The sequence below is a fragment of the Apaloderma vittatum genome, unplaced genomic scaffold (genome assembly GCF_000703405.1).
Source record: "Apaloderma vittatum isolate BGI_N311 unplaced genomic scaffold, ASM70340v1 scaffold16451, whole genome shotgun sequence".
NCBI lineage: Eukaryota > Metazoa > Chordata > Aves > Trogoniformes > Trogonidae > Apaloderma > Apaloderma vittatum.
Genome location: NW_009698652.1, coordinates 67,432 through 79,637, shown reverse-complemented (window position 1 = coordinate 79,637; position 12,206 = coordinate 67,432). Strand labels below are relative to the sequence as shown.

The 12,206-nt window shown below is 42.7% G+C and overlaps 1 protein-coding gene across 2 annotated transcripts in view; it reads right to left on the bottom strand.

Moving 5' to 3' along the window:
- The window catches only part of EPHA5 (EPH receptor A5), an 88,972-nt gene that overhangs the window by 20,834 nt on the left and 55,932 nt on the right, over positions 1 to 12,206 (bottom strand). For both annotated transcript variants that reach the window (XM_009878109.1, XM_009878108.1), the window contains 3 exons: positions 6,763 to 6,830; positions 5,192 to 5,317; positions 4,029 to 4,214 (listed from right to left, as the gene is read on the bottom strand). In XM_009878109.1, the coding sequence (XP_009876411.1) occupies positions 4,029 to 4,214; positions 5,192 to 5,317; positions 6,763 to 6,830 (380 nt within the window). The remainder of the gene's footprint in view (positions 1 to 4,028; positions 4,215 to 5,191; positions 5,318 to 6,762; positions 6,831 to 12,206) is intronic.

Sequence of the window (12,206 nt, the reverse complement as noted above, 5' to 3'; positions counted from 1 at the left end):
ACGCCCAGCTGCACACAGCAACCTCTTTGGACTCTTCCCTATTGCTTCAACACCCTGAAGCAACAACAGGAGCAACTAGGGTGATCTGAAGCATCTATCTGATTTTGGTAGCCACCAAGACCAGGAGAGGATTACATTACATCCATTTTAATTCAAGCAATCCCACGTGACTACCCTTGTAAACACATCTGGAAGTACGAAAAGGAATATTTATGCCGAAGAACAAAAGCGAGTTAAGTATGGAATGAGTGCTAGCAGAAATCAAAATAAAAGTTCTTAGCAAAATACCTAGTCCCCTATTGTTGACAGGAATAATAATGTTTTTCCAAATCTATTTGATTAATTTTCATGCCCGAGTCATTTTAATGGTAATTATATATAGTTTTTGCTTGGGTTTTATATCTAATTTCTCGCCAGCTTGCCACAATGACATAGCAATAATTAACGTGGTGTGCTCCAGCCCTTGTAAATTCAATGAAATCTTACAAGAACATGTAAATTATTTTTTATTTAAATCAATTTCCATTAGCTAGCATGAAGCACAGACAAAAGAGAAGCTGTCAATTATTTGTAAAGTGCATTATAAATGTCTTTCATAGAAATGATCGATGAGAGCTGCCGTGTGTCATAGCATGCATGTGAAGGTAAATGCTCCTAAAAACTGGTGCATATTCTACCATTTAGATTGATCTTAATCTTCCCACTTTTCCATTATCATAACTATTTACCTAATTTACTGCATAATTATCTACGTAATAAAGCTAATTGTAAAATTGTCAATCAAAACACTCACTGTTGTGCAGATATGACCTTTTGCAGCACGAGGGACCTGAGCTGCTTCGATTCTTTTAAGTTAAAATCACAGCTATAGCCTGAGCTTGAAGCTTGCCAAAAGCATTACATTTATATGAGAAAAGCACCTCAGGGCCGTGAAAGATATCACGGAATCCCAAACAAAGTAATGGGTCCCATCTTCAAGGATGACAGCCATCCATCTATGCGCAACATTGGCTGCGTACAGGTGGGAGGAGGGATCTCAGCTGACATTGCTGTAAGTTGACAGACGCATCAGTGGCTACACAGGGAAGGAAAATCTCAGGTATATTTTTTTTTCTTTTTTTTCTTTTTGTTTTTCAACATTAAACCCCCAGTTGGAGCATGAAGTTCCTTATCTTTGACACTTCAAAGTAGCGTTGCAGTGAGCCTGGTGTCTCGTTACACCACCACCCTGGGGGATCTCCTTCAGATTCCTGCCTTTGGTTGCCACCAGAGAAAAGAAAATAAGATTTCTGGCACTTATGTTTCATTATCTGACTGCTGCAGGTTGACAGTAATCATGGAATAAATTAGCCCCATATCCAAGAGCATGGAAATAAGGACATAAACAGAATAACTTTCAACTAAGTAAATGAAAAGTAAATATCAGCCCTTCCAAAGCACTGGGCTGATTCTCCCTGTCAGCAGGGCTCCTTCCCGCTGGCATTACAAGGCCATAAAATCTGTGTAGATATCACTCATATCAATGTACTAATGCAACACGCACACCGTCAGCGCAACCAAACGGGATGTGAATGAAAACACGCCTGTCATTACCTTTGTAAAGTAGAAAAAGCTAAGGGCTTGTCTGTACGGGGACAATGAAGACGATTAATCCAAATTAACTAAGGTGTGCGTTTGAACTCGATTAGTTAAATGGTATTAAGCCCCTGCGTGGATGTTCTCATTCAGAATTAAAAATGGCCTAATTCAATCTGACTTAATTTACTTCCAGAGTAAATCGTGATGCAGCAAAGACATTTTACCCTAAAGATCTGAACCTGTGAGAGGCTAAGGACTAAAACACTGAAGGAAAAAGAAGTTACACAATACTTTGAGATAGCAGCGTATTTTGAGATTCATAAAGGTTGTTTTGGTCCCTTTGAAAGAAAATAAAAAAGCTAGAAAGATGCTCCAGATGTCCTATGCAAAAGATTTTGAGTGCAGCAAAGAAGCATTCACTGAGATTATGAGAAGCTCATGGTGCCTGTACCTCTCCTGCATCCAAACTCCAGTAGCTCCCAGTCTAATCTAGAAGCAAAGCTCCCAGCGTTTCCATGGACTTTGGAGCAGACAGCTACTTTATATAAAAGGCAGTTCGTTAGGTAGGCACATCTTTTCTAAACGTGGGATTCCCATCCATCCCAAGGCCCCAGCAGCCAGAAAGACTCAAGCTCACATCAGCAGCATCTTTTATGGGTGTATAATCATCACTTGCTTCCTGCCCAATAGCCCTTCTACCTGCAGAGATAGAAATGGGTGCTTTGATGTATCAAGGGCTATACAAGGTGACCCCAAAAGATTTTGATATTTATTCAATTTTTGGTCATTTTTTCTTTTCTTCTTGAAAGTTTTAGGAAATGTAATTTCAAGGAAAAATGCAAGAAAAGGCTGTTGATTGCAAAATAATTTTGATTTTGACTAGGTTAAAAGGTTATCAACAGGACAAACAGCTAATGTCTCTGTACCTTCTCTCTGGGAGTTCTGAAAAAGAACTAATTTTGGAGACGCTGCCTCTGATGAATGACAAATGGTGCTAACAGCAGTCACATGGCCCCAAACGTCAACATTTGAGCAGTAGTAGCTAAGCTCTGACATTACCAATCATGAATATAAGATGGAAGACAGCCATTCACACTTGTGAGGCTGGTGATTCTTCAGCTCGCAAAAACTTTCTTAAAATATATCTTAAAATACAGGAGCGGTTGTTCTCAAAAAAAGAGAAATCCTTGATGCAAATAATGTACATCCTCCAAGGCTTTAAAATGGAAAAACAATAACACCTCTGTACCATCCACAGCCAGAGAGGCTTGGGTTGGGCACATTTGGATGTCCCTTCCTCCGCCCTTACCCTTACTGCATACAGTAGTTCGGAGAAGAACTGGTCTGGGGAAGCTACGGAAGGTTATTTTGTTAACTGAGCAGTCAGATCTCAGTAACTCTTGTGCTGAGATGTTTTGCCAGCTCTGTCACATTTTCCTCAAGCCCTCAACCCCTCTCATTATCTATATGTCAGCACCAGGAGCAGCTATTACCACAAGCATCACTAGCAGATCCCAGAGGGAGCTTGCCTTAATCGTGGTTTTGCACAGTCCTGTCGTCTTCAGCTACACTCCTGTTGTGCTCCCCTGCTTCTGGAAAGCAAAACTTCAGCTAACTTCTGCCCCTGCTCACATCCCGTGTGAGTGATCACAAGGATCAGCACTACCCTCCTGGGGCCTTTGCTTCAGTGGTTTCACAAAATACCCTTCATGGCTGGAAATCATCAGGGGTTGTGGAGTGCTTTTTTTTTTTTTTTCCTCAGACTCTTGGTAGCAAAATCCTCCCCACTTCCCTGCCAGGCAAATTTCTTCCCACTTCTTCACACATCTTTGCTCACTCTCGGGCTCATGTGGTTTCAAAATTAAATAAAGGCAGGAATAAGAAGCGAGCTTGCTTAAAAACTTCATGGATGGCTTGGCGTGACTGTGTTCAAAACACACTTGCATCTCGCAGGCGGTAGGTGCTGCTGAACTACTTGGAAGGCAGAGGTCAGGCAGCACGCTTCACCGGCATCCAGACAGCCCAGGCTTACTGCCGTCTCCATCATCCACCCACTGCCTGAGGCTGGCCAGGCATGCCATCTAGTATTTCTGCCTCATTTTATTTTGGGCCTTTGAAGAGCAATCTTCTCTTAGTCCATGCATATTATGCCTGGTTGAGGCGAAGTTTGCAGAGGGAGTTAATGTTTTTTATCATTTTATGCATTGTCTATCCATTCAAGCTGGAAGAACGCTGAAATCCTTCGGGCACAAACCCCCTTTATGATGCTGGGGAACCCGCTCCTGGCTGAACCTACAAAGTGTGACATTCTGGGCAAGGGGAATTCACTATTTTTTTGAGAAATTACAAAAGGCGCAGTCAAAATGCGAGTTACGCAAGTCTTCCTCCACTAATCAACTCTCCCATCAGCCAGAGTTCAAGGACAGAAGCTCACAGCAACTTGCACCTACTTTTTGTGACGACGCCTTCCAGGTGGATGATGTTGGGGTGGTCAAACTGCCCCATGATGCTTGCTTCTCCCAAGAAATCTCTCCTCTGCTTCTCTGTGTAGCCCACTTTAAGCGTTTTGATAGCCACTGGAAACTCACGCTTTCCCTGCAGCTTCAGCCGCCCGCTGCAGACTTCCCCAAATTCACCTTCAGAGAAAAATCAGTAAGAATGAGATCACTGCACATCGAAGGAACGCACAGCACGTATCCATCTACAGTGCGCAGCCTGGCTCCTACAGATAGTTGATTGAAAGCATGCAGGTCTGTCCCTCATTCATGGATGTGGAAAGCTGAACACCACAGCAATCACCATCTCAAACAGCCAGCGTACCACAAGCCAAATAATTCATAAGCACAAGAAAACTAGGCAGAAAAAATGTAATTTTCCTGTATTTAAAGAGCTATGCTCTATATTCTATTGGGCTTTTTCTTCGAATCATGTTTTTGTCTCCTAGATGAAAGAGTCTTGTCACATCCCGTATCATGGCCCAATGTAGATAACTGTAAAACACATTTGCTTCTTAACCTTCCTTTGGTAAGTTACACTGCTGTTAGCCTTCCACAGCAATATGTATTTCTATAGCCTGTAAACCCTTTCTGATTTTATGACCATTTTTCAAAAAGTATCTCAAATGGATTTTTTTTTTGTTTTTTTTTCTTCTGGTGAACAGTAAATTACCTCTAAAAATACCAGAGGATTAAAAAAATATTTCTAAGGTTGGATGCAAGTCCAAACAAACAGCTTAATTGGAAAGAAAATGGGAATTTCTTCTCTTAACTCATTAACTTTTTTCTCCCAGATGACTTCTTAATTTTTGCTTCAAGACTGACCTTAGTGGGGGAGGAGAAAAAGGTTAAAATGGTGAAAATAACCTGAAAAATTAAGCATCCATTGAAAAATTCAACTTAGTCCAAACTTGACCACTTTCTGCTATTTCCAGTTCAGTCCCTGAATTTCAAAACTGTGGATAATGACAGGCTTGTCCTTAATTTCATCTGGAACACGGTCCCCATGATCTGCAGGGTAGGTAACAGCACAAATACTTCACAACTCTTCCCAGATCTCTTGTGTCAAGAAAGCCAACCCTCCACGCTGCTAAGGGTCACGAAACACATTTCCATACCAGCTCCAATAACTCTTTCAATGGTTATGCAGGAAGCTTCAATTTCCTTAGCAAACTCATGGACGGCTTGATTAGGGTCCTCATAGGTGTGGGGGTCAATGTAGGTCCTTACTCCAGGCAGTTTAACTGCAAACACAAATTAAGAGCGTAAACGGCACATGACATGACAGATGATGGACAATACACACTCCTGTCCCTTGTTCTCTGCTTTGCTGGAAAACACTGCAGCATGGAAACCTGTTTCTATGGAAAAAAAATGAACGGCATTCTTGGAAAATGACATTCAGTTTATATGCGACATACACACAACTTCATCCTAATTCCAAAAGCGCACAACAGTGTTTAGCTGGAACGACGCACCGATATAAAAATCCTTCTCGGTGCTGTATATTAGGCTGGTCTGGAATGTGGTGCAAAAGGATCCCTTCTGGATCTGGAAAGGGTACACCAGGAGGAAAAGTAGAAAAGGTAAAATGTTAAGGGAAAAATGGCAAAGAATGTCGGATGGATGGGGGTTGATGGAGAGCTGCAATAAATTATGCCCTACCTGTCACATATTAGCTAATCAGCTGGCCACATTATTTCAGATGTAGTTACTGAGATTTAAATGAACTGAATATTTGCAGTACAAAGCCTGGGGGTTCTACCAGTAAAAATATAATCAATAGCAGGCTTTTTCTCCAGGACTCAAGAGTATTTTCATTATCCATATTATAAGTTTGTTTTGACAATTGGTAAGGCTACTCACAAGAAAAACTGTCCATCAGTCTAATAAGACAGCTACATTACACTGTGGCTCTTAAATGATTTGCTTCTTGCTGCCTTCATTACAAAGCACTAATGGAAATCTGACTTTTGCTCAAGATGTATTTGCCTTTTCCACCCCAAAAAGGCACCTCGTGGCTGCCCATCCCCAGATGCCAAAGCACTTGACGAAGGGAGGCTTCTCAAACACTAGCTTTAGATGTACAGAAGGACTGATAGTAACCACAAGATGTACTTTGTAGCATCACTGTTGAGGTTTTCTATATGTAAGGGCATTAACACAGCATTTCTGAAAGCTTCTTAGGAGTAAAAAGTAGGCATTACTCCTCACACCTCTGCAGAGGCATCCAAGGCAAAGAATAGCTGTGAGCTCAGTCCTCATGGCTGGCTGGGGTGGAACAAGTGTTTCCAAGAGGTATTCTAGGCTGATGCATCCAGATCACAAAAATGAAGAGCTATGTGCCTACCAGGCAAAATTAACTGTACCTAGGGTCACACAGCACAGACAGAGGAACAGAATAAAATGGCTCAGCTAGAGAGATCTGCTGCAAACGTACAGGTGTGAATAGCCAGGCACATATAAGGACTGTTCAAACATTCAGTTCTCCATGGGGCTTAAGAGCAGGGGTAGATGAGGACATCGTGAATAACAGAATAAACAATTCCTTTGTGAATTACCAGGAAGACAGTATTATTATTACTATTACTATTATTATTTTAAAAACAGAAACAAAACGAAAAAGAGGATCAGTTGTAGCACCACGGAGAGCCAAATCCACATATATACATGTTTGATCTTTACTCACTGTGGCCGTTATGAAAATGCATCTTTTCTTCTTCTGGATCTTGTTTAGCCTTGCTATAGCCACATCGCCTGGAAGAGAAACCCAGAAGAGTAGTTTTGTCTCTGGTATGGCAGAACCCTGCTCTTTACTTCAAATCGCACAAAGCACCAAACCCCATAGCAGCGACGAATCCAGACTTTCTAGCAGCTGTATTGCTGCTGTCCCAGTTTTAGCTCATCAAACCACTTGCAATTTCCCTGATGGGATTCAGGGCCCAAGGCCCACTGATTTTCAATTGGACTTGTGTTTCCAAATCCCACGGATGCTTCTGAACAACTCCATTCTGTCATACATCTAATTCAGCTATTATTAAGAAGGAAAAAAAAAAAAGCAGTAACAGGAAGGACGATGAGAGGGAAATGGGATGAAACATTAGAATCGCAGAAGCAAGATCTCCTGGGCTGCAGAGCTTTTTTCAGGCACTGTGTTGTATGTATTACATGCTCCCCTTCATCCACGAGGTATTTGTACAGGACTTTAAATTTTGATACTTCAGAAAACAGCCTTGTATGAATGCTAACACCTTATACACATGCATGGCTTAAAAAAAAAAAGGAAAAGCTGTTGCTTCACTGCCTTCAAATGTCTCCTATGTATTCCTAGTTCTGCTGGGGTTTACTGCATATCGCCTGTCTTTACACAGAGAAGCTAACATGCAATCCTTTTTGCCTGGCAGCAACAAAGACGGAAAAAGGCATGCAGTCACTGCCCAACCTGTTTTCCTCCCACGTTAGCACCAGCCTGCGGTCCATGGATGCTGCTGAATCTTGCCATGGAGTTGCAACCACAGCCACATGGGTGTCTCCCCCAGGGCATTCACCTGTTAGCCTTTCACTGCTCTTCCCCAACTCATCTCTCACTCTTCTCGATTGTTTTTTAGGCAACATTATTGCATTAGCATTAACTGGCCAATTTGGTGGCATTTCTGAGACTTGCATCACCTAAGACAACCACATAGGAGGCTACAGGGTATCTGCATAGACAAGGAGAACTGCTACATAGACACATACATGTAAATTTAAAAATATAGCATGAGGTATGTATGACGCACATATATATGCCAGTCTTTCCAAGGAACTGATAACTGGATACACGAACTGGATCATCATTAAAGCAAACTACATTGACATGAGACAGAGGGACACTGCTTGGTAGTGAAAATCCTGCAACATACACTTGCAAGCCAGCCAGCACGTGGCAGGATGGCTAGCTGGCACACCTCAAAGAAAGCCGCAAGTTACCAAGAAGCCACTTGAAGCTGAGAAACTTGGAATCTTATCTTCCATTGTCTGTGATTTTTGAGATAGAGGGACATGAGCACTTCAGTATCACTCACAGCAAGGAGGAGCATACCATTAGCAGAAACAAAACTGCAATTAGGAGGAGGCAGTATCAGGCATCTGCATGAAACATGCCCTCAGCGTGAAGTCCTATTACAGGGAACTGCTGTCTGCCTGGATGCTAGGGACCAAGCAGCCTTTTGGCTATAGGATTTTGGCACTGGATTTGTGAAACAATCACAATTATAAACAAAAGCCCCAACACGATGGGATACACACACCACCGCTGCACTGGTCCCAGCAGAGCTGGATACTGGAGGGTCAACGAGAGGGAAAAGCAACATGAGCTCCTGAGGTTAGTCCGAGGACAGAGAGCAGGCACACAAGCTTACCTTGGGGAGAAGGGGAGACCTGTGCCAAGGGGAGAGGAGGTAAAAACAGACTGCAAAGGTTGTGCAAGCGCAGGAGAATGGATCAAGACCAGGTGCAGAAGAGAAGGGGGGAGGCTGAGAGGTGGTCTGGGGACACAGGCAGGGAGATAAACAGATAGCACTTGATAAACAGCCAGGCTATCCATGCAGGGTGCAATTTCAGCAGCAGTGACCAAGCTGAGATTATCACACTCCAAACGCAAAACCCACGAGAGCAGCAATGAGATGTCCAGAGACGCGGCTCAGTTATCTGCATGTCGGTGCTCGTCGACTCGCTCTAGCAGCAGCAGTGCCATTTCCAAAGATGGGAGTCCTGCCTAATTAACTCAAAAACTAAGCACTAGGTGGTATGTGGAGACCCTGAAAGTAAGGGTCATTTCAAAGTGCATTTCAATGTTCACAATCCCCAGGTGAAAATGGATTCTTCTTCTCCATCATAATGCCTCCCTCTTTCAGCATATAAACTAGTGATATGCGTATCAGTATCAATTCCCATTGCTGGCAATCCCCAATTTTTTCTGCTGCAAGTTGCCAAAAGTTACATCAGTTTTCTGCAGAAGTAATTTTCTGGATTGAGGCATGCAACTTAATTTTCCTCTTTAAAATACACAAATGGCTCAATTCATCCTTCTGCCAAATACATGTATACAGGATTTTTTTTGTTTGCCTTTTAGAGCAAATGCCTTCCTCAGGTTTGGAGTACTTCACCTATAAATAAGCTTTTCTAACATCAGCCTTTTCACTACCTGCATCTCCTGATTCTTTGACCGTGAAGAGAGGTGAGAGAAACGAGGAACATGCCATCACTTGTGTCCAGTGCTCCAAGTCCACCTTGATGCACAACAGTCCATGTTTTACTGCAAACCAGATGGCTTCGGCTGTCCCCCTCTCTTGGGGTGGGTAACACATAAAGCAGCACGTCACATTAGCACAGGAAATCAGGCTCTGGGACATCCAAAGCAACATTAGAACAAGCTTTGACAAGACACACCAAAGTGAAATGGCAGCTAGTGGACTGTGACTGTCCAGAAACAGTCGGGCATCATTTACAAAGTTCAATGCTATACCTGCCTGTTGCACCCTTTGCATACTCACTTTCTTAAAGTACCCAGAGGAACAAGCCAGGTACACGCTGACTGGTGCTAAATCGCACTTCTTCCCTTCCTGACTTGTAGATGCTTTAAATAACAAACACAAGCATTTTTTTTTCTCCTTTCTTACCCAACTAAATCCCATAAAAATCTGCTATTCCAGGTTAACAGTCCTGATTCACTACATGAATCTTATTGGCAGATAAAAATATCTAAATATTGTGGCTTTGCAATATATGTCAGGGGAAGAAAAAGCTCCTGCTTGTTCATGAAATAATCCATTTCTACGTGTGCATTTGCTCTTAATATTTATTGGAAAAGCTGCAAGTCAAAAGCCTCCTGATGGAAGACTCATTCTCCAGTTTATTGTCATTGTACAAGTCATAGATTTCCTATATCTCTTCTATATCGTACAGAAAATGCATAAAGATCCTGGTGCTTGCTTCATCTCCCCCTGAGCTGGAGACACTCAGCTGAAGAGTTAACGTAATTCAGCAGCACACCTGAATCTCAACTCATTTATTCTTGTTGTGACTTTGTCCCAGTTTCTCTATCTAGAAAGCAGATGTCTTCTTTACACATCTCTGTGTTTTTCAATAAAAGTATCAGAGAAAAAAAAAAAGTGAGACTTTAAATATTCTTAAGGCATCATGTCTTATTTAAAATCTACTTGCAGATTGGCAGGCAGCTTGTAAAATATTTATGAGGCAGATTATAAAAGTGAAGTTGTAAAATGATCCCTATATAGGTTTATAAAATATAAAACGGACAGGTAGAAAGATGAAGAATCCAGCTGGGAAACCAAAGCTCGCTGCCTCGCGTAGCAGAAGCCAATTCACGGAGAAAAATCCTTCAAGAAACAAGGCAGAAAGATACTTGCTCACCCTTGACTGATGAAGATACTTTGCGTTTGACCCTGTGCTTCGGGGTGCCCATGCTGGATGGTGAGTGACCCTTCGACTACCTGAGGCATCCTCAAAAACCACAGAATGCCCAAGGGAAGGAGGAGTTTTCCTCTCCCTAACTGGGGCCACCACTCGGGTCACAACCCAGGCAGGACACAGTCAGGGGACTGTTGAGCCGGACCTTGGAGATCCAAGCCCTAGTCAGAAATGTGGCAGAGGTTTTACATATTTTTTCTTTATAGGCACTGGCCAAAGCATTTCAGCACACAGCCAAGGCATTACTGGAATTGCAGGCGGGGATAGCATTTAGACATCCCCAGTGAGGGAAGAGACGTCACCTTGCTAGGTGCAGTCAGTACCATCAAACAGCTTGTGCCCTGAAGCAGCATGCAATCTCCTGTCTCAGTCCTGCACAGATTTATATATGTATTTAATCTTCTAAATATGAGATAAATGAACTCTTGTGTGCTTCTCTGAATCAGAGAAAATGCCACTTCCTTTTCAGGGGTGAGACCTTCACTCAGAAGCACATCTTTTACAGTAAATCAACTTTGAGGAATGCATCCAACCCATCTCAAGCTGTCATTTTACAGGAGATTTGCGAGGACGGCAAAACTGCTGTTTACAAGGGGTAGTGCTCATTTTAGACTATTTATTCCAAGATGTTAAAGCAATAAGGCTGCATACATGTTGCAGGGCAGGACCGCGTTCCACCTAGAGGAACAAACAAACACGGATCCGTCCATCTGGCCAAGATCCTGTCACCTCAGCTCATGCGTGGAGACAATAACTTCAGCAAATAGTTTTATCCTGGATAAACACCACCGATACTGAGTGCCAGAGGCAAAAGTCTACTTCTAGTAATATTCGTTCATGTTCAGCATTCGCTTTTCCTGCTTGCAATCCTAGATTATATTCAGTATCACAAAACCAGGGAACACTAGAGGGTCTAGTGTAAATCAAACAGCTTTTATGCTGGAAGTTGCTTCCCATTTTTCTGTTCACTTTCCTCCTGCTTTTTCGACATCTGTAATGAGCTACTTCCATCACAGCAGACCAAACTTTCACCCTGGAGTAACCTGAAGCAACCCATGCAGGCTGTGAATCTGACTAATTCAACTCCCTACCTACTCTTAAAAGTCCTATAATTTGGAGAGCGGGATCGAAAGAGCAGCAGAAAAGACTTGAGATGACAAGCTAAGACCTTCAGTTCAGTTCAAAGATACGCTGGAGGACTGGCCTGGAGGACCCAAGGGCAGTTTCGTTTCCCAAGGGCTGCAGCTCATCATCTTAGATGCTTTCTCAGCTACTGCTGTCCTCTACACAGTGCAACCCTTTCTTCAACCTTCAATTAACTTGGATGCCTTACAAAGGAAGTGTCACAATTCCAGCAGTGCTATTCTTAGTCTTTAGTCTTTCCCTTCCTTCGCACTGGACGACTCCCTGCTTTCCTAAACCCCTGCCAGAACAATTAAGAATAATTTAAACAAGATACTGTTTTCCCCTTTTGCAGGAAATTCCCTCTGAAGTGATCTCCATAAATCTCTCAAAAGAGGTTGTTGTGCCTTCCCACAGCACAACCAATTGTGTCCATGCCTTGAAGTCACTTTTCCCATTTCCCCTTCCCAGCTTGCCGCCACATTAGTCTCCTTGCAGCTTAGAAGGAAACTTGCAGAGGGTGTTTTCCAGGTCAGCCAA